This window comes from Pyrus communis, chromosome 5 (assembly GCF_041283825.1).
Source record: "Pyrus communis isolate YQ-2024b chromosome 5, ASM4128382v1, whole genome shotgun sequence".
NCBI lineage: Eukaryota > Viridiplantae > Streptophyta > Magnoliopsida > Rosales > Rosaceae > Pyrus > Pyrus communis.
Window position 1 is genome coordinate 19,090,297 of NC_142569.1, and position 23,191 is coordinate 19,113,487.

Sequence of the window (23,191 nt, forward strand, 5' to 3'; positions counted from 1 at the left end):
ATGACTAATGTCAGCCTTACATCACATCTGTTCAGGAGTTCAGGCTTTTGCTTGACTTATTCCTCGAGCTCACCTTGAGCCCAATTGCTCGATTGGGTTTTTGGGGAGGGAGGGAATGGATTTCATTGCCCATCAACAGCGCAATTGGCCATGGTGGAGTTGCTCTTACATCCCACATGAATTCTAGACTAATAACGCACCAAGAAGTTAGTCACCCAAATGCTACGGTGGTCCTTGTCGAGATTAAATTACATTGGATGCTCTGCTGATCAAAAGATGAAATCAAGCAACAAAGTTTGTACATAAAGCGCGTAAGGCCGAGAAGGGGGGCCTATTGGCTACTGTGTGTTTGCCACTACGCAAGTTGTGACTTGGTAAATTGGTTCAGCTATCAAAGTGAGGGATCTTCAGTAAACATGGAGCTTCTTCAAATTGGTTTCGAATAGGTTTATTTGGTTTTGCTCTCTCTGCTGCTGTTTCTGGTTCAAAGCCGATTTGTAAGTTGAAGGTAAAAGCTAATTTCATTGTCAAATTCATGGGTGCAAAGCATGAACCATTCACTTCTGACTTGTTTATCCCAGTACACCCACCCCTCCCCCCACCCCGCGCCCCCCCTGCTGGGTGGGGGGGGGGGGGCGGGGAAGACTGTTGTTATGACCAACATCACGTGTATGTGTGGAATGAGTCCTCTAGAAGTGAAGAGGTAGCAAAAAAAGGCTCCCTTGATGTTTACAAACTTGCCAATGAGGCCTCTGTTAAATTCTGCCCGTTGGACGATATGAAGGTGGAAAGTTGTGGCATAAGCCTATTATATGCCGAAGATGCTGAGAAATTCAAATTTGATCATGACTACAGGTCGAGGGAACCAAAAGTAGAAGAAGAAACAGGACAAGATGACAATTCCGAAGGTGGTGAATCAAAGAGATGAGCCTAAAGCCAGTGGATCAGGTGAGTTCAAAGCAAACGAAAGTGATGATCATGGGTCTGAAGCCAGTGGAACAGATAATGATTTGGACTTTTAATCCAACAATCTTAAGCATCATTATCCAATAGAATTAGGAAAAACTTTACGTCAAGTTTGTAATTTGATAGCTCACTTATCTGTCCAAGAAATAAGACGACAAATAGGCAAGGCTTTTATTATTTTTGTATTGTTTAACAAGTTATGGACAAGTGTGTAATATCCTATTTGTTATCTTTAAAACTTGATTTATAAGTCCAACGGCATCTTGAAACTCGCCTTTATATCATAAACTTAGACATTAACTAACACGACATGCCTAGGGCAAAGTAAAATCCCACGACCAAACGCGATAGTTTGAACATTCAACACTACAAAAATATGCAATAGTTCGATGGCTGAACTGCAATGAGCAAAAAATATGAATGGCCCGATTGGACTAACAACAGCAAAACTTGTTCTCATTTGAAAACTGAACCATACAAAGATCAGCATAATAAATTTTATTAGAGGGTAAAAAAATACAGCAAATTAAGGCCGAAAAAGAAAGGCACACCCCCTGTTTAACAATATATACAATCCTCAAATTCGTAACGATGATAAAACTAAAGGGGTCTTCGCTTCAAAAGGACTAGGAACATTCCAAACTTAAGAAGAGAAATTATACGTCGCGCAACAAGCTAAAGGTGTAAAAAAAAAAAAAAAAAAAAAAAAAAAAGAATAATAATAATGAAGAGAAAGTGATGCATACACAGAAATGAAATACAAAAGTTCCAAGTACCTTTTATCAGCGTCGGTTGCTTCTTTGAATTTTTAGTTCAGTGAGTTAACCTCCTCTATACTCAGTTGATTTACGAGATGTTTCTCCAATTCTAGCACTCTCCCATTCTGCTGATTGGCCCACTGCTTTTCCTTAGCATGAGAAGGAGCAACTGGCTTCGTTGCCCTGCTCCAGATGGGGGTGCCATGTGTTAAGCACCAGGACCAGGCATCAGTTGCTGTGGTTGAAAAAGACATGTTCTCCTTCAAGATAATGTGGCAAGATAATGGATATTTGTAAGTCAATTAGCCAGCAAAAAATTACTCCCAATTACAAATAAAATTTTATATCTACAAACTATCTATGGCATATGGAAGTTTTTACATCAAAATACCAACACATCATGCAAAGAATGGACATCCAGCAGCAAAGCATCTCACACAAAAATATGCTCGATCTAGCCTGTTATGTTCAGGAATTCAAGCTAAATGCAACTGACTTAACATTGTCAATCATCCACCACCCAAAAGATGAAAAATAAACAACTTTAACTCCGGGACAGGGGATAGTACAAGTTTTGCAAAGATGCATCAGTTCGTTACCAGCTAACATAGAAGAGAAACAACGAAAAGAAAAGAGCTTCAATAACTACATGGCACCTGTGCCTGTAAAACACAAGCCAAAAGATGAATACAAAGAAAAAAGTACTACCTCTTGGTAATCCCCATTTCACAAATACGCTGCGGGCTTGTTCACCAGTGATTTTCCCATACTGTCTGTGTCAACTTTCACAAAAATATTAGTGTACTTCTGAACATCAGTTTGAGTCATCCTAGGCCATGACATATGGGACTGACTAGAAGCCGAGTTCCCAGCTCCAGGTGAAACTCCAGTAGCACTAGTCTGAGCTGGGAACCTACTGGTTTGCTCTTTCAAATGACTGGGCCTGCTGAGCATGAACCATTCATTTGAAGACTGGGTCCCAGCAGATACTGGCACAAGGCTGATGAGACGGGTATGCTGCCAAGAGGAAAATTCTGCTTTGGTTGAGATGGGGTTGCACAAAACATCTTCAAAAGATGAGTCATGAGTAAAGCCATTCCCAGATATATTTGATGGTTTGGAATCCTTAGCCGGTGTCTTGGAGGTCTGATCCCAGAACCTGCCTGTGGTCTAGGTGGTAGGGAAGCTGTTGGTCCTGATGTTGCCCGCCCAAATACATCCTTTGTTGCAGGAGTGATCCCTTTGTTTACAACTTGCAAGGGTATCCCGGTCATTGCCCCACCTGCCCTTCACCAAAGTTCGACAAGCTTGAGTTTTGTGGTTGAGTTTTGCCAGAGCTCCCAATGCTATGTAATGTTGTAGCTGAAGGCCGCATGGCGCTGAAGACAATGGCAAGTTCAAGGGCAGCACTCACTTGTCTGTCCAAGAATAAGACTGACAAACAGCTAGGCTCTTATTATTTTAGAATTGTTTATACATTATAAAGCGCAACGTTATGGACAAGTGTGTGTACTATCATATTTTTTTATCTTTAATCAAGTCTAGCCGCATCTTGAAATTCGCCTTTATATCATAAACTTAGACATTAATTAATACGCCAGACCCAGGGCAAAGTAAATATCTCACGACCAAACGCGATAGTTTGAACATTCGACAACTACAAAAATACGTGAAAGTTCGATGGCTGAACAGCAATGAGCGAAAAATATGAATGGCCCAATTGGACTAACACCGGCAAAACACACTGTTCTTGTTTGAACCAAACAAAGATCGGTAGAACAAAGTTCATTAGAGGGGGTAAAAAAATTACAGCAAATTAAGGCCGAAAAAAGAAAGGCACATGTTTAATAATACAATCATCAAATTTGTAACAACGATAAAACTAAAGGGGTCTTCGCTTTAATAGGACTAGGAACATTCCAAAATTAAGGAGAAAACTTATACGTCATGCAACAAGCTAAAGGATAAAAAAAAAAAAAAAAAAGAATGAAGAACAAGCGAGATGCATACACAAAGAAATGAAATACAAAAGATACATAAGTTCAGTGATTTCAAATCATAAAACACAAGGCCCGTCCCACCCACGATAGAAAGGCTTGGAACGGAGAATAGCAGACACAAAAACAAAGCAGAACAATTACCCCGTTAAAATGCACTCCAGCGATTAGTCTTTTCTTGGAGTCTCCATTGTCATCCGAAAAGGCCCTGAAGACCCAAATGGGTCCAAGTCTCTTCTTGGAGTTTGACCGTCGAATGATGTCCTAAATGGAGTGGTCTCCTCTAGGAGTTATGACTGTCGAATGATGTCCAAAATGTCACTGAAGACTTGAAAAAAATCTGATTCTTTCTTGGAGTTTGACTGTCGAGTGATCCGAAATGGCCCTGAAGATCCAAAGGGGTCCAAGTCTCTTCTTGGAGTTTGACTGTCCAGCGATGACCTAAATGGCACCGAAGAACCAAAAGGGTCTGGGATGTCATCAAATGTTGGAAAACCATGACCCTGATCAAACTCTTTATTGCTGCGCATAGACTCAAATCTTCCGAGTGTTTCTGGTTGAGGAAAAAAACCAGTATCTTGTGTGCTTCTGAACGAATCAAACCTAGAGAAGGTGTCAAATGAAAGTTCTGAACTATCCTTGTACCTTGGCGGTGAATATCCTGAATTGAAGGCTGCGAGTGGTGTCCTAGGATAGGAACAAAATCGTCGAAAGTAAAAGGGCGGCTCTTCTGGGAAAAGCCACCTCCTTGTGATGACCCAGTCCTGATAGGGTAGGCATCTGCACTTTGAGGCTTTTCTGTCTTAACATCAACTTCAGGTGAAGCAGCAGTTGTTGGATTCTCAACTGGGAGAGCTTTTTCTTTCTGAACTGATGATGAGTTCTGTTTTGAAGGCGCCAAGACATTTAACACATCAAGAGTGAGCTCCTCGACAAAAGAAAATCCTGACAATTAAACTTCTGAACCGGTCACCTCAAATAGTTAAACGTCGTAAACAGGTTGGCAAACCACAACCAGATGACAAAGAAACTACAAACAGCAGGCAATATGATCCATTTACCACGAGGTGATTAGGTGAAAGGAATCTAAGTGCTACCAGAATTTTATTAACTCAGAGACAATACTGGACCTATTGTAAACACGAAAAATTCCTGAAACAAGAAACAAGAATACGTGTACAAAATATATTTTTTGTATTAATGATCTTTAGGGTTACAATCTCTTTGTAATTGGATCCTCTGATTCTATCTTCGTAGGGTGTAGGTTTGTGGATGAGCTGTTGATCCAAAGGGCCGTCGGGGCTTGATCTAGGGATGAACAGTTGATGAATGGATCTTCAAGGGGCGTTGGGCTTGATCTTGAAGAATGGGTGTATAGGTTTGTTGAGATTGTTGATCCAAAGGGTCGTTGGGGCTTGATCTTAGGATGAACGGATGATGAATGATGAACACTTTCTTCAAGGGGCCGTCGGGGCTTGATCTTGAGTCGGTGGAAGTTCTTCAAGGGCCGTTGGGGCTTGACCTTGAAGGAGGATTTGACGAAGAATGAAGAGTGTTTTCTTGATCCTTCGGGATTTTCTTGAGAGCTTTAGAGTTTCAAGGCTTCAAGGTTTTGGTGTGATGTAAATTCCCTTCTTTCTTTCTTTTTTTAAAATGAATGTCTTGGCTTCCTATTTATAGAATTCCAAAACTTGATTTTTGGATTTAAATAATCAGATAAAATAAATCATTTCTGCCAGGTATTGACACATGTCCTATTTGATGACTTTTTCAATTTATTTCGATTTTTCATTGAGTCACACGCTACATGTAAAATTTATGTGACACGTGAGCGTTGAAATTTTAATTATTGGTCAACATTCATTTCACCGAAATTTTGATGTCTACAAATGCCCCCACTTCAAGGCACGTCGCATACATGTGCTTGTCACGTATAGGAGATGCGTTTTGAAGTCCCTTAATGTAGATGTCGATCCAAGGGCCGTCAAGGCTTGATCTTGAATTGGGCTGGACATTTCTTCAAGGGCCGTCGGGGCTTGAACTTGAATTCGACTGGAAGATTTTCTGGTTTCCTCCAATCGTTGATTTTCTACAGGCTTAATCTTGAACTGGGCTGGAGGATTCTTTTGGTCTCCCCCGAAGGTCTGAACTTAACTCCTTTTATCTGGAGTTGAATTTGATTCAAGGGTGGTGAACACTTGATTTTGAATCGGACTTGTGAGTTTTTCAAGGGCCATCGAGGCTTGATCTTGAGTGAAAATAAGACCATTAGCGGTTTCAGGATTCAGACACATGGCAGGCAAGCACGGGGTGGAGGTGATGACCTGTTTCTTTGTTCAATCTTTCCAATTCATATTTGAAGAGGGTTAGAGGATGACTCAGCATATGCAGTTGTTGCGTTTGCTGACGATCCACAAGATTGATGTTTCATTGTCACTTGTCTTAGTTGTTCTCCAAGCAGATGTGGTCCCTTCTCTGGAAGTGTATCAACCGTTGAAGATGACTACTCGAGAGCAACGCTAGGTAAGCAACCAGGGAATAGATTCCAGGTAGTCGGTTCCAGATCGGAAGACTGACTCCAAGTGTCGGCTGATTGCTCTCTTTCTCTTTGCCATGCGAGTAAGAACAAGGACAAAGGGAAGGACATGGAGAAAGCATGATATGAGATACTTTTGCTTTTTGAAGAAGTGTTGACGATTTAACGGCGTCGCGCGGCGAGGCTTTGCTCTTTGGTGGCGGCGCCAGCGGAGGGTTGTTGAGGCTTCTCGAGCTCTTTGATTAGAACAATGATGTCGAGCTTGGATTTGACTTAAACTTTTCTGTCAGGATGGTGCTGCAAGGGAAGGCGTCGTGCTCCAGCAGTTTGTTCCAGCTCCTACCGCATTCTTCTCTGCTTGTTTCTTTTACATAGCCGAGGTGGTGCGCAACCCTTTGCCTTTAAATGGTCTTTCAAGGCATCACTTCTCAGCAATTCATCTATGCTTGGCAGCTTCAGTGTAAAGAGCCGACACTCCGTCGCCTGTCCTGAAGTATGCGCTGAGGGAATTCAAGACTCACCAACAGTTGAAGACGAGCACTCGAGAGCAACGCTTTGCTTTCGCCCTTGATGATATGAGATACTGTTGCTTTTGAAGAAGCAGCGAATGAATCAGCACATATATTTGTTGTGCTTGTCTCCACATGCTTCGATGTATCATTTTCACTTGCCTTACTTGCTCCCTTTGCAAAAGTGGTATTTCCTTATGCAGGTTTAGCATATTCTCTTGTAGTATTTGTCCTCTGATACAGGAGTGGAATGCAAACCTTGCATTTGAATGAACCATCACTTTTTGGTGGCAGCGCAAGTTTAAGTGGAGGTTCCGACATATTGCTTTCTCTGTCCTTGTCTTGGCAGGTGAGAACAAGGGCAAAGGAAAAGACAGGGAAAAAGCATGATATGAGATACCTTTGCTTTCGCCCTTGATGATATGAGATACTTTTGCTTTTGAAGAATTAGCGAATGAATCAGCACATATATTTGTTGTGCTTGTCTCCACATGCTTCGATCTACCGTTTCCTCCTGCCTCATCTGTACTCCAGGCATCTGGTATCTTCTTTGGGGAAGAAGAAAATTGAGTATTTCGAGAGGCTTTGCCGGGAGTGCGCCCTCAGAGGTGAGGAAGAGTTGGGCATTTTTTTGCAGGTCTGCCTTGCCATAAAAGATGAAGGTCGACATATATAGGGATTTCCCAATAGCAAGTGGTGGTACTGTTCCTTTACCATTGTCGACAACTGTTGGGTAATTGAAACAGTAAGATTCACGCGTTCTCAACTTTGTCAGAAATCTTTGACAAAGTTGCTTTTAATGTCTGCAAAGTTGAGGTTACATGTGAAAGGTACTGACAAGTTTTGATCCAGCAAATCCGGTTTTTTTTTAAATTCAAAGAGTGATGACTCTTCGATCCTTGAATAAGCGGCCCAGCTTTTGAGGTTGGCGAAAGTGTGGTAGTTGGGATAATGACCTTCACGCGTTTTCAAATTTGTCAGAGATCTTTGACAAAGTTGCACGTGTTATCTAAAAAGCCGAGATTGTGTTTGAAGAGCGTTGCCGAACTTTATGCAGGAAAATCCGGCTTTTAAGATTTGAAGAGTGGTGTCTCTTCAATTTTTTTTTTGAATCGGTGGTTGTGTCGCCTCTCCTTTTATAGAGGTATCGATCACCTCCAACATGCACACTTTGAAGATTGCTCATTCGTGAAAATCGTCTCCGGTGTATTTTGTTTTAACGGCCCTTTGAGATTTTACTACATCCAACCCTTCTCTTTTAACACCTTTGAAAATGACTAACCCATCTAACATTTGCTTAGATTTGAGTCTCAGCAGTGATACGGGTGCGCCGCGTCAAGGTAATGTATGGCGCCCGTCTTTCTTATCTTCTAGTGGCCCTCTTACAGGTGAAGACTCCGTGATGAAGGATGCAACAACAGCTACAATAGTAGCTAGGAACCTTCTCACTCCTAGAGATAGTAGGCTGCTTTCAGGACGGTCCTATGAGTTGGCCGTTCAAGAGTCCCTAGCTCTCAGTGTTCAGTATGCGGGCTCCGTGTCCAACATGGGCCAACGCCTACTTGCTCGATCCCGTCAAGTTGAATCATTGATGGCGGAAGTGGAAAATCTTAAACAAGAGATCCAACAGCTTAAGCGCGAGAATAGAGGTTTGCACGTGCTTGCAAATAATTATTCGACGAGCATGAAGAGGAAGCTTGATGAGCTGCAAGAATCTGAAGGTCGAATTCAAAGTGACTGTCACAGGCTTGCGACTTTCTTCCAGAGGCACATTTTTCCTGCGTCATTTAGCGTTCCACCAAGTATTGAGGACTCGAATGATCTATCTTCGATGCCTCCCGCTCCTGGAGGTCATAATGACCAATTTATGCACTCCAACCATTATGACCTCAGATAATCAGCTGAGGAAGATGACAAGACGGTGCAAGACAACGCAGCTGTTGTCCCATGAGTTCCAAGCCACCTTCCGCATGTGCCATCAATGGAAGTTTTGTAGCAATTTGAGACCCGTGGAGACCGAGTGCGTACAAAAAAAAAAAAAAAAAAAGAAAAAAATGGAGCTTTCACAAAGGTTGTTCACGTGAAGCCCCACTACTTGGCAAAACTCCAGGAGCGGGAGGCATCGAAGATAGATCATTCGAGACCTCAATACTTGGTGGAACGCTAGATGACGCAGGAAAAAGGTGCCTCTGGAAGAAAGCCGCAAGCCTGTGACGGTCACTTTGAATTCGACCTTCAGATTCTTGCAGCTCATCAAGCTTCCTTTTCATGCTCGTCGAATAATTATTTGCAAGCACGTGCAAACCTCTATTCTCGCGCTTAAGCTGTTGGATCTCTTGTTTAAGATTTTCCACCTCCGCCATCAATGATTCAACTTGACGGGATCGAGCAAGTAGGCGTTGGCCCATGTTGGACACGGAGCCCGCACACTGAACACTGAGAGCTAGGGACTCTTGAACGGCCAACTCATCGTACCATCCTGAAAGCAGCCTACTATCTCTAGGAGTGAGGAGGTTCCTAGCTACTATTGTAGCTGTTGATGCATCATTCATCACGGAGTCTTCACCTGTAAGAAGGCCACTAGAAGATAAGAAAGACGGGCGCCATACATTACCTTGACGCAGCGCACCCGTATCACTGCTGAGACTCAAATCTAAGCAAATGTTAGATGGGTTAGCCATTTTCAAAGGTGTTAAAAGAGAAGGGTTGGATGGAGTAAAATCTCAAAGGGCCGTTAAAACAAAATACACCGGAGACGATTTTCACGAATGGGCAATCTTCAAAGTGTGCATGTTGGAGATGATCGATACCTCTATAAAAGGAAAGGCGACACAACCACCGATTCAAAAAAAAAATTGAAGAGACACCACTCTTCAAATCTTAAAAGCCGGATTTTCCTGCATAAAGTTCGGCAACGCTCTTCAAACACAATCTCGGCTTTTCAGATAACACGTGCAACTTTGTCAAAGATCTCTGACAAAGTTGAAAACGCATGGAGGTCATTATTCTAACTACCACACTTTCGCCAACCTCAAAAGCTGGGCCGCTTATTCAAGGATCGAAGAGTCATCACTCTTTGAATTTAAAAAAAAACCGGATTTGCTGGATCAAAACTTGTCAGTACCTTTCACATGTAACCTCAACTTTACAGACATTACAAGCAACTTTGTCAAAGATTTCTGACAAAGTTGAGAACGCGTGAATCTTACTGTTTCAATTACCCAACAATTGTCGACAATGGTAAAGGAACAGTACCACCACTTGTTATTGGGAAATCCCTATATATGTCGACCTTCATCTTTTATGGCAAGGCAGACCTGCAAAAAAATGTCCAACTCTTCCTCACCTCTGAGGGCGCACTCCCGGCAAAGCCTCTCGAAATACTCAATTTTCTTCTTCCCCAAAGAAGATACCAGATGCCTGGAGTACAGATGAGGCAGGAGGAAACGGTAGATCGAAGCATGTGGAGACAAGCACAACAAATATATGTGCTGATTCATTCGCTGCTTCTTCAAAAGCAAAAGTATCTCATATCATCAAGGGCGAAAGCAAAGGTATCTCATATCATGCTTTTTCCCTGTCTTTTCCTTTGTCCTTGTTCTCACCTGCCAAGACAAGGACAGAGAAAGCAATATGTCGGAACCTCCACTCAAACTTGCGCTGCCACCAAAGGGCCGTCAGGGCTTGATCTAGGGATGAACAGTTGATGAATGGATCTTCAAGGGGCATTGGGCTTGATCTTGAAGAATGGGTGTATAGGTTTGTTGAGATTGTTGATCTAATGGGCCGTTAGGGCTTGATCTTAGGATGAACGGATGATGAATGATGAACACTTTCTTCAAGGGGCCGTCGGGGCTTGATCTTGAGTCGGTGGAAGTTCTTCAAGGACCGTTGGGGCTTGACCTTGAAGGAGGATTTGACGAAGAACGAAGAGTGTTTTCTTGATCCTTAGGGATTTTCTTGAGAGCTTTAGAGTTTCAAGGCTTCAAGGTTTTGGTGTGATGTAAATTCCCTTCTTTCTTTCTGTTTTTAGAATGAATGTCTTGGCTTCCTATTTATAGAATTCCAAAACTTGATTTTTGGATTTAAATAATCAGATGAAATAAATCATTTCTGTCAGGTATTGACACATGCCCTATTTGATGACTTTTCCAATTTATTTCGATTTTTCATTGAGTCATACGCTACATGTAAAATTTATGTGACACGTGAACGTTGAAATTTTAATTATTGGTCAACATTCATTTCACCGAAATTTTGATGTCTACACCTATAATAACTAATTTTGGCATACCTTTGTCTTCAAACTTATCCCAATCCTCATCCCAGTCAGCAGCTCCTTCTTGGATACCAGGTTGCCAGCCTATATGAAAATAAAATAAAATTTCAGTTTACAAAATGCAATGTAGTACAAATACCGCAGCAGTGAACAATAATGAAAAAGAAAATAACACACCCATGAAACGTTTACAATAGTGAAACAAACCAGAGTGATTACAAAAAGATTACAATAGTGAAAATAAGGGTTTCTGGGTAGGATTTTGATAATTTAACAACAGAATGACTTTTGGGTTCTAGAAAGGCAATGCCATTAATAAATTGAAATAATTTGACAAACCCAAAGTAAAAGTATATCCAACAACAATGTGTTCTATCTACAATCCATCAGATAGTTTGATAAAGAATAAGCTAATGGAAGTATTCTTATCAGTATTTATAAGATTCTTAGACTCCCAAGAAATTAGCTAAGGAAAGAGATCAAAGTACCAAAGGCAAGCTCAGTTAATGTTGTAGGCTTTCCGCCTAGTCCATATTCTTGCAGTGCTCATTGAGAGTTTTCACAAGCCCATCAAGATCTAAATGGATGTGATCAACATGATCCTGAAAATTTCAGTTGGAAACGCTCTAAGACAAGTTGAGCAAAGGTAAGTTTTAAACACAAGATTGTGCAAAGGTACCTGAAGTGCGCATCAGCATCACCTTCTTGCTCCATCTTGACAACTGCCCTGTTTAGCTCCATTTTCTTCTCCTGCATATAAATCACGTAAAATACTCAGTCCATGATAATAAAAAGAATACACCACTTGGGGTATGACCATTCAACTGATTCTATTTTCCCACACTACTTTCTCTCTGTCATCAGCTATCTATCCCTCCAGGCCTAAAAACTATAAAATAATTTTCTTTTTGTTTCTCCAGAAAGTAAAATGTCCTACTCATGCTTGTTTTTGAATTTTTATTGGCACTTATCTCATAGAAAATAAAAGCACGCCATCTCACATGTTCAGGCAATTATGACTCAGATAAAACGAATAGCAAACACTTGACACTTTGATCTTCGAATAAGCAAAAGCAAACACACAACATGGGTCACTAATTGTCCACAAATTTATATGTGGTGTAAGCTACCTGTAAATCATGAAATGTGGCTTCTTCAATAGTCAACTTGGAGGCTACATCTCCAGCTTGTTTATATTTCTCTTCATATTTCTTAGCCAGGGACTCAGCCTAGATTCATGTAGTATTTATTAAGTCAGGACAGTAGCTAAAGATTAATGCAAATATGTGCTTAGGCTCAAGTATCCTACAGTAGCTAAAGATAAATGTCCACAAATTTATATGTGGTGTAAGCTACAGGTAAATCACGAAACGTGGCTTCTTCAATAGTCAACTTGGAGGCTACATCTCCAGCTTGTTTGTATTTCTCTTCATATTTCTTAGTCAGGGACTCAGCCTAGATTCATGTAGTATTCATTAAGTCAGGACAGTAGCTAAAGATTAATGAAAATATGTGCTTAGGCTCAAGTATCCTACAGCATATACCTCATATTTATCAGCAGAGGCCCTTTCTGTGATCTCAGTAAGGCGATTGCCACATCTGCTCTTGTACAAATCCTTATACCAAATGGTAAACAGATTAAAGCAAATATGCAGAATCAGCATTCAAAAACTGAAAGTTTAAAACATCATTTCCTTATGATTGAGAAAATAGTCAGCCAACGTGGTGAACAAAATCTAACTTTATTCCGTAACTAGTCCTCACCCAAATATCGTTTTCAAAGATACTTGTGTTTCTCTCAAACCAAGAAACTCCAAAAATTGCTGGCATACTGCACCCTCACAAAAGCCTTCATGCCACCACCAAACTACTTATGTACCCTGCAGGAATTACCCAACTTACATTTCCTTCCCTACACAATCTTAGCCACACATATAAAGCTATAGGACAATGATAAAACACATGATCTGCACTTCCTCCCAAAAGTACTTGTCAATTCAAGAATCAATACTCATTCAGACCACAAACATCCAATTGTTCAAAAAAAAATAAAAAATAATCTTACACACTGCAGAAATCAAATAGATAGAAGTCTGCCAATTATTTAAAAGCAACAAATGATTAGGACGTCCAAAACTCTACCACTCATAGAACAATTATATTCAAACGCAAAATTTAAAACTACTGTAGAATGTTCAATATGCACAGCCAAGGGAATTGCATCAGAAGGATGAGGAAAGACAAGCTGAGAATGGAACAAAACTGCAATAAAGTATAATGAATGCTTATAAAAAAAAAAGTATAATGAATGCCATGCATTAAAAACATGTGAAGTGCCAATCATTAAGATTACTAATATAAAAGAACTGATCATGAACTTCAAAATCTTGATCAAAATCTTCTCCACGGAAATGAGCGATATTAAGAACAAAGTAAAACCCACAATCACAAGAATTCCAAAGATAGACATATGCCAAGCATCAGGACCAGGCACCAGTCGCTGTTGTTGAAATCCTTTTAAAGTGAAAAATAAGAAACTATACTCCACCAAAGAAAGACATATGCTTTTAAAAAAATAAAAAAAATAAATTATTAATTTGTTTTCTTGATAAATACCAGATGCAGGCTACATTGACAGCATTGGAGTAATTATTTTCAGGTTGAAAAATAATGGATAAATCAAACATAACATTACTTGGTAGCACTGCTGGAAGAGGGCATCCCTAACCGCTCCATCAAATATAGTGCAACACAAAACTCCCTGACAGAAGCATGCTATCATTATCCTGATTGGACAATTCCCACACCTGCTTTAAAACCTCTGATGGATGTAAACAAGAGCATAAAGTTAAGAGTGGGGGAACTTATAGCTTCCAAAAGTTATGGTTGTGGTCATACTATATAGGTGCATAACTGTAACAATGTACAATGTCCATGCCTGCACTATCAGCTCAAAGAAATTACTATATGAGCGTTTAACGCACCCTGAATTTTCATATGGAATAATGACATGTTCTCTTTCAGGATAATGTGGCATGATGGGTAGTCATTCTATATCTAGACTGAACATTAGACATGACTCACTTTAATAGTACTTATGGATGATTGTATGCATCTTGGCCAGCAAAAAATTACTCTCAATTACAAATAAAATTTTATATCTACAAATATTTTTCGCATCAAGTTGGTTTTTACATCAAAATACAAACACATCATGCAAAGAATGACAATCCAGCAGCAAAGCATCTCGCACAAAAATATCGTTGATCTAGCCTGTTATGTTCAGGAATTCAAGATAAATGCCACCAAATAAACATTGTCAGACAAGGAAAAATAAACAACTTTAATTCCGGGATAGGGATAGTACAAGTTCTGCAAAGATGCATCAGTTCAGTTACATTACAACTACATTATTGTAATGTAATAAACAATCCTAGGTCAATCCTTGGGTCATATAACACATTTCTAAAGGTCGAACAGATCCACCAGAAAGTAAATTAATGACCTGATAACATAACTCTCTCAACCTCACTATCTATAGTATAAATCCTTCATCTACTTATTTTCTACCATTTGAACATCAATTCCGAATTATACTAACACAAAATAAAAATCTCAGCTTAGATCAGAGAATTACGACATCCCGAGCTCACATTAACCACTTCAACTACAATTAGACTACCAATTCAAAATCAATCTGATTTGGAACACATTTCCACCAGCATCAAATCCCGATCAACCACTATAATTACACAAAGATAATCATACACATTACAATACACATCCAATTAGACAAATATATATACAAGAATATATATATGGAGAGAGAGAGAGAGAGAGAGAGAGAGAGAAAGACAGTACCTGCGCAAGGACCTGTTTGGGGAGACCTGAGCCCTGGAAGAAAGCGACTGCTTCATTGCCACTAATCCGGCCATCGCGGTCCATATCCGCTCGTCCGAAATACGCATCGAAGAGATCTACATTTGCGGATTGTTTCTGTGCCGACGCCATCGCACTCGGAGGACGAAGATTGGGATGCCTTAGAAAACGACGACGTACAGCTGGGATTTGGTTTTGCCCCCCTTCTTCTCCGATTAGGAGGATAAGAAGACGACGAAGACACGGACAGAAGCCAATAGTTTAAGGGAAAAAACGATGGTCGTTAACAGGATGGACAACTATGGCGCGTTAAACTGAAAATTGCATAAAACGTTCTTTCATATTGTTAAGCTCCCATAAACAAACGCTAAAAAAAATAATGAAACGCAGCACGCAAATGATATGAATTTTTTTTTTTTTTTTTTTTGTAGGAGAAACATGTTATTGTACCAACAAGAATGGAAGAGTGCAAAAACACATGTAGTTCTAAATCCTTATTCACAAACTAACATTTTCCCTAAAACATAACATGTATGAGTGTAGTTGCAAATATAGTCAAAAGTTGATACCACAAAAATGTAATTAAGTCATTGTTTGGCCCCAAAATATTGGTGTGGGCTAAGTTAGGAGTTGTTCTCAGCCCAGCAGTATGATTCTAGAATCATCGCGAATTCTAGTTATTATGGGCCGCTCGGTTAAGATAGGTCGAGTCCTAGTATGAGACAGATTGATGGGAAAGTCGAATCCTAGCATAACAAGAAGTCTCAATGGGATGAGGATCCTGATATTTGAGAAGTGAATGTGACCAGATAAAGAGTTTGGTTCAAAGTCCTAATGGAGGTAGGATTGGCCGAGACTTAGTTAGATTAGGATAAAGAATCCTAATCCGAGTATAGTTCTGGATCGGCCATGACGAGATTGGCTGCTATAAATAAGAAGGGGGTGCATCATTCTAAAGCTCTCTCCAATTCAACACACAAAATGCCCTGCGCAAACTCTCGCTCTACGCGAAACCTCTCAACAACCTTTAGATTTTTATTTTCTTTTTCCCGTCGACACATCTTCAGTTTGATAAACAGCAATGTGAAGGCAACCGACGAACATCTTCAGTTTAGATAAACAACACTGTCGTTGCCGTAGAATCAGTCGACCGCGGAGCATCTTCAATTTGGATAAACAACATTGCGTCGACGCAGACTAGTTATCCATCCAAGTCTTGGTTGAGAAGGATTTTCGAATCCTTATTGGCAAAGGTTATCTCATTAGCCTTCTCGACAAAGTGAGGTGTTACAGGTTATTACATTCGGCACATTGAAAGCCGAATTTGATATTGAACTTCGCAGAATTAGCAGCCTTGTCTTCAGGCTCTAGCACTTGAAGACCGAGACGTGCTCCTTCCTCGACCGCAGTCGCAAGATCAAGAAGTCAGCAACGCGACATCAACAGATTTTACTCCTCGGTCGAGCTTGGCCAACGAGTTGGCATGCCCCGCGCACAACCGAATGATGTTGTTAGCTTATTAATTACTCAGCCTACGCGCCACATAGGCTTAATAGTTTTTAGGGTCAACATTTTGGCACACCCAGTGGAACCCATTGCTGAAGCTCCGAAGTTCATGACCATTGAGACAAAGTCAGTAAAAAAGAAAATAGGAATGGGTAAATCAGTGACTAACCTTCCACCTATGGTTTAAAACCCAGATCATGATGGCCTATTACAAGCACATAATTATTCTGTGGCAATCACACCCGAAGCCACGAGTGTGACACGCCGAGAAAGGGAAGTTAGTCTCGGCGGACAGGCTCATGATACGGAGAACACCACCAGAGCGACAAAAGCAATTTTTGTCGAAGGAATAATCGAAGATTGTGATGAAGATGGTCATGAAGGTTCTAATCCACCGACTAGATCTTTTCTTCGGAGAAGACTCGAAGAGCAATCTCAGATTTTCAATCGAGAAGTAAGGAGCATACTTAAAGTAATTCGCAGTAATGGTGAGGCACATAAAAAATGCTCGAACTGTTGGTTAGTAAATTTTACGACGATGGACGCACCGATCGTTCTCTGCAACTTCCACCTAAGGGTAATCCGATATCAACGCTACAGGCTGAAACAAGATCTACTCGGCTCAAAATGATCAATTTGGAAAAAGAGGAAGATCAAGCAGTAGATCAGATGGGTCCGATCAGAGAGAGGAAACAGCATCCATCGATGTGATCGAGGTCTAAAGAATGATTGATTCGACCTTAAAAAAAGGGTCGAAGTTCCCAAAGTTCATCCATCCATACCCAGTTTATGTAGAAAAGTTTGAATATCCTAAAGGTTTCAAAATCCCAGACTTCATCCTTTTTGCTATCGAATCATCCCTGTTTTCGTTCAAACATGTTGCTCAATTCATTGCACAATGCGGAGATGTTAATAATGACTTCCATAAACTACGATTATTCAACTTCTCACTAACAAGTTCGACATTCGCTTGGTACATCAACCTCCCGCCTAATTCCATTCAAAGTTGGGAGGAACCGGTTGACAAATTCCATGAACAATTATATCGGTCGGGGATGGAAATGTCAGTTTCATCACTGGCTAGGATGGCTCAAACATCTGACGAGTCGCCAATGGAATACTTAACGAGGTTCAAGTCGGCCAGAAATTGGTGCCGAGTACCTCTCCCTGAAATTGAATTCGTCAGAATCGCTTTGAACGGCCTGGATGTGGAATATAAAAAGAAATTCTTAGGGGCAAACTTCCAAGATATGTACGAACTGGCCCAGCACGTTGAGCAATATGATTATTTGCTCCGAGAAGAAAAGATCTCGAAATCCCCATCCCATGGAAAGATTTACAAGAATCCCACGGTTACTATGCATCGGCCGAAGGCGAGGACTCCCGATACACCAATGTGGACGCGACCGAGATGGTGATTGACAAACCGTACATATACAAGGCTTTGGTTCACATTAATTCCAAGGAGGCAAAAACCCATTTGGCCTCTGAAGAGACAATGAAAACATCAAAAGTTTACACCTTTGATATCACCAAGGCCGATGCAATTTTCGACCAGTTGTTACTAGCAAAGATCATCAAACTTCGGCCAGGACATAACATTCCAAAGGCCGAAGAGCTGAAAGGCAAAACGTATTGTAAGTACCACAACTCGAATAAGCATACCACAAACAACTACGTCGTGTTCCGTGATGCTAATTAAAGCTAAATTGATAAAGGCAAGCTAACATTTCCTAAAAAATAGATGACCGTCGATGTTGATCCCTTCCCTTCAGTGACAGTTGGCATGGTAGATGCTCATTTGCCCAAGAACAAAGGGAAGAGAAAGGTCGAGTTCATTCCAATACAACATGTCCCAAAGCAGAATTCTCAACCGCGACTCAAGCTTGATCTATTTTCAAACGAACCACCTACAAAGTTATCAGGACCTACCATAATCAAATCTATGTCAAACTCCAGTGCAGAAGAAACTGAGGGATTGATGGTTTTGTGCAGCCATTGTAAAACACGCGTCATCCTAAACGGACCAAAGGAGAAAGCAGCTCAAGTTCCAACAACACGGCAATTATCCACGGCCACAGCAACACCTCCAAAGGTACTCGGCACAACCCAGCGCCAAAAGTTGTTCGATAAGCTTGGCCCTCAAATACGAATAGACGGCCCAACTTCAACCAGACGACGTCTTGATTTTGATGCCCATTTTATAATGAGGATTATTACTCGCATAACTTCAACAGCTCGAGTTTATCGGCGAACAAAAAAACCTTCAAGCCACCTGAGCCACGAGACCAACGTTGGTATAGTTACAATTCTTCTACCAGCATGTATACTGCATTATCCAAAACTCATAAATGTCGATGCCAATGGATAGACTGCATGGCTCGACGATAGGCAACACAGGCTACTTCGGCTACCAAATGGCAGCCAAAAGAAGCCACAGGAAATGGAGACGACCGACAATCCCCATCAATCATGGTCGAATTACTTCAAGGGAAAAAGGTAATTGATTGCGACTTTGAAACCACCATTGAAAACGAGAAGCGCATCAAACTCCTCATTCGGCCTGGGGAAATTAAAGCTTGTTTCAAGCATTTCATAAAAGAAGTCGAAAACAAGCTTCCCTCACTACCCCCGCAAGAGCAGTTAGTGAGAGTCCGACGGAATCTACACCCCTCATTTCTAGGAGAGTCCCTAGAGTACATGCGAGAATTTCACAAGAAACATTCTGCTAATGACTTGTACGACCTACCTAAAACGTGTCAAGAAACCCTCGACCTGGCCCTAACTTGCCCTGACGCTGAACAAATTATCTAGAAAACCACTGATCCAACAATGAAGGCCAGGTTCTAACGCATACAAGAAGCTCGGATCCTCGGCTTCGAGGTCAACCCGTACACCGACATAGACACCGCCGAGCTCCTTTTTCTCTCAAAGACATTCAATATTTACGACATCATTTTGAAGTCTTTTTAGCCGTATGTCTCTTCAGCCTTACGGTTGATGAGAATGAGCATGTGGCGCTTTTGGATGCCTACTTAGACACAAAGATGCCCGAATCACCTAAGAAAAATGAGCATGTAAAGCACTATAAGGACACAATCAAACCTCAGCAACGAATAAGCTCGAAGACGACAACCGGCATGAAATAGGTTCAATTGATATACCACGAGAGCAGGTACCCAAAGAGGCGAAAGATGATCAGGTCGTGAATACTCCAAAGCATGATACCGCACTCGAAAACCCAAAAGACGATGACCAAGACCCGATAGGCTCTTCAGTCCTCAAAAATATAGAAATCAGCATGGTCCATGTCTTACCTGCTGAATTTCAACCAACCACACACTAACCAAATTTCTTGGATAGGGACGTAGTTGCCAAGGAAGGAACACAAGTCGATTTCATCGCCACCGAGGAAGATGGGCAAGCCGGTAAAGATGACAAACTTAAAGTAGCTCTAGCCGTACTATTTCCCCGTTCTTCTTCGGTTAATCTTCAACATTTGAAGCCTTTGTATGTCGCGGCTCATATTAAAGGTTATCCAATCTCCAAAATCTTCGTCAATTGTGAGGCTACGGTTAATATCATGCCCGTATTTATCATGAAGGCACTACGACGATCTAACAACGAACTCATTCCATTAGGAATCACCATGAACAACTTCGTCGGCGACAAGTCCCAGACCAAATGAGTGCTTCCTTTGAAGGTAAACATTGTAGGTCGCAATCACATGATTGCATTCTTTATCATCGACTCTAAAACCAAGTATAATGCATTGCTCGATCGGGATTAGATCCATCAAACAAATTGCATTCCCTCTTCATTATATCAAGTTCTTATTTTTTGGGACGGCAAATTAGTTGTGGTTCATCCGGGCGACAATCAGCTATTTGAAGCCAATATGATTCAGGCACGGTATTACAATAATCACATAGGCTATATTACCCTACAGGGTTTGAACGAGGAATAGCGGCCGACTCGAATTTCGGTACAGAAAGCAATCGAGGTAGGTGCTGAGACTGTCCATCAGGATTCAACGAGACTTAGGTTGGCCGATCTGATCACAGACACTAAGGTCTGAAGACAGTGAAGACAGACACCGAACCGCGGTTTCATCTACCATGGAACGATTGTTGGCCTATTGGTACATTATTTCCAAGCAACCTCATTCGGGCGTAAACTTAGTCGAATTTTTGGTCGAATGAGATAATGGCCCAGTAGTCTCACTAGACAAAGTTCAGGCAACACCAGTTGAGCTCAAGGATAGTTAACCTCAAGTCAAAGATCTTTTAGAGGAAATAAATGTTGGAACGGTCGAAGACCCATGGCCTTTGTTCGTTAGTGCTTTGTTACCCCAACATGTAAAAACCGAGCTTTGTAATTTGCTCAGAGAATTTAAGGATTGTTTTGCTTGGAGTTACCATGAGATGCCTGGTTTAGATAGAACACTAGTCGAACACGAATTACGTATCAAACCTGGGTGTAAACCATTCCGCCAACCACCTCGACGTTTCTCAACCGAAGTACAACTCGGTATAAAAGACGAACTCGTTCGACTTTTAAAGACTGGGTTTATTCGGACAGCTCGACACGTCGAATGGTTGGCAAACATCGTCCCAATTTTAAAGAAAAAATGTGCTTTGCGTATTTGCATTGATTTTAGAAATTTGAAACTGGTAACTCCTAAAGATGAATATCCAATGCCAATTTCAGATTTGTTAATCGACGCAGCAACAAACCACAAGATCTTATCCTTTATGGATGGACATGCTGGTTATAACCAGATTTTCATCACCGAGGCTGATGTCCATAAGACTACTTTTCGTTGCCCAGGAACACTTGGCACATACGAATGGGTCGTCATGCCATTCGGCCTCAAGAATGCCGGTGCCACATACCACCGAGCCATGAATATTATTTTCCATGATTTGATTGGTACTACCATCGAAGTCTACATTGACGATGTGGTAATCAAATCACAATGTTGGCAGACACATTTGGATGATCTCTGTCAGGCTTTCCTACATATGCACCAGCATAACCTTAAAATGGATCCCGCCTAATGTGCTTTTGGCGTATCAGCTGGCAATTTTTTAGGATTCCTTGTACATCATCGTGGTATTGAGGTAGATGAAAATAAGGCTTGAGCAATCATTAATGCTCTACCCTCGACGACTAAGAAACAACTACAATCGTTACTCGACAAGATTAACTTTCTCCATCTACTCATTGCCAATTTGGCGGGAAAAATGAAAGTCTTGTCCATGCTCTTGAAACTTAAGGATTCTGACATCTTTGAATGACGTGCAGAACACCAAGAGGTGTTTACCCATATCAAGGTCTCCCTCATAACTCCACCCATCCTGGTCCCACCACGACATGGCAGACCTCTCAAACTGTACATCTCAGTGGCTGAAGAATCCATCAAATGCCTTCTTACACAAGACAATGTTGCGGGGCGAGAAAATGCCATTTTTTATCTTAGCCGAAATCTCAACCCACCAGAGATTAATTATTCCACCGTCAAAAAGCTCTGCCTAGCCTTATTTTTCACTACATCAAAACTCAAGCATTACATGCTCCCGTTAGTCACTCAGGTCATTGCCCAGACCAATGTCATTCGTTACATGCTCACTCGGCCGATAGTAAAAGGCATAATCGGAAAGTGGACAATGGCACTATCTGAATTCAGTTTACAATATGTGCCCCAGAAAGCTGTCAAAAGCCAGGTGTTGGCCGATTTCTTGGCTCAACATCCTTCACCATACGGTTTTGGGGGCAATGACGTTGAAATCGGCATGGTGGAAACCCGTGATAATTATAGGACGATGTACTTTGATGGCTCTAGTACTTCAGTCTTGGTTGGCGTTGGGATTGTTATTCAATCCCCAAATCACAACCGTTGGTACTTTTCTCTCAAGCTCAATTTCGATTGTACGAATAATCAGGCCTAATACGAAGCCCTTATGATCGGCCTTAATGTCCTACACGATCTGCAGGTAGATCATGTCCTTATTCTTGATGATTCCGAACTTGTGATTAACCAGCTTAATAGGACTTTTCGTTGCATGAGTTGCACTCTGGCGCCCTATCACATGGTTGCCAGCTATTTGGCCAAGTCCTTCGATGACGTTACCTTCAAACACATTTCACGAGTTCGAAACACTAACACAAATGAATTAGCTCAAATAGCCTTCGAAGCGCAACTCCTGGGGGGCAAACTAGGCCGAGAAATACCTGTGTCACGATGAGCACCGCCGACCTTGGTTAATCAGCAAGTTCTCCAACGCGATTGCATGATCCGTACATGAGTCATGTCCCTACCTTCGTTGATGGAACGAAATGACCCTATAGAGGTTTGCGCAGTTGAGGCAATACCAGATGACTAGAGAAAGTCAATTATACGGTATCTTAACAATCCCAATGGCAAACACAACCGTAAAACAAAGGTTCATGCCATGAATTATGTAACCTACCAAAATGAGTTGTATCGCAAACGTGAGGATGGTTTATTGTTACTGTGCCCCGGCTCGCAAGAGGCCGCCCAAGCAATTGCAGAAGTACATGAAGGAATCTGCAGAGCCCATCAATCTTGACGCAAGATGGGATGGTTGTTTCGCCGACACGGATATTTCTGGCCAAGTATATTGAAAGACTGTATTAAGTACACACAAAGATGTGTACAATGTCAAATTCATAGGCCTATACAAATAATCTTGACCGAACTACTTCACTTGGTTACCAAACCTTGGTCGTTCAGAGGA

General features: G+C 41.3%; 1 protein-coding gene and 1 long non-coding RNA gene across 10 annotated transcripts; one reads left to right on the forward strand and one right to left on the reverse strand.

The window, feature by feature from the left end:
* Positions 1-220: 220 nt before the first annotated feature.
* Positions 221-1,227, forward strand: LOC148696939 (uncharacterized). The gene is made up of 2 exons (XR_015962062.1): positions 221-508; positions 856-1,227. It is a non-coding gene; the product is annotated as an uncharacterized LOC148696939 (long non-coding RNA).
* A 201-nt stretch (positions 1,228-1,428) lies between these two features.
* Positions 1,429-15,358, reverse strand: LOC137727042 (uncharacterized). Of its 9 annotated transcripts, none has more exons than XR_015962914.1 (8): positions 14,907-15,354; positions 13,741-13,806; positions 12,590-12,661; positions 12,176-12,274; positions 11,725-11,795; positions 11,534-11,647; positions 11,061-11,129; positions 4,596-4,666 (listed from the first exon to the last, which is right to left on the reverse strand). XR_015962914.1 is itself a non-coding variant. In XM_088694693.1 (7 exons), exons 1-6 carry the CDS (start codon positions 15,054-15,056, stop codon positions 11,096-11,098), a joined length of 492 nt encoding a protein of 163 aa, XP_088550819.1. In that variant the 5' UTR covers positions 15,057-15,358; the 3' UTR covers positions 4,530-4,666; positions 11,061-11,095. The 9 variants fall into 9 exon arrangements, 2 of the variants coding, with proteins under 2 accessions (XP_088550819.1, XP_088550820.1); XR_015962916.1 differs by having other exon boundaries at positions 4,616-4,678; XR_015962917.1 differs by having other exon boundaries at positions 4,657-4,681.
* Between the last annotated feature and the right edge of the window lie 7,833 nt (positions 15,359-23,191).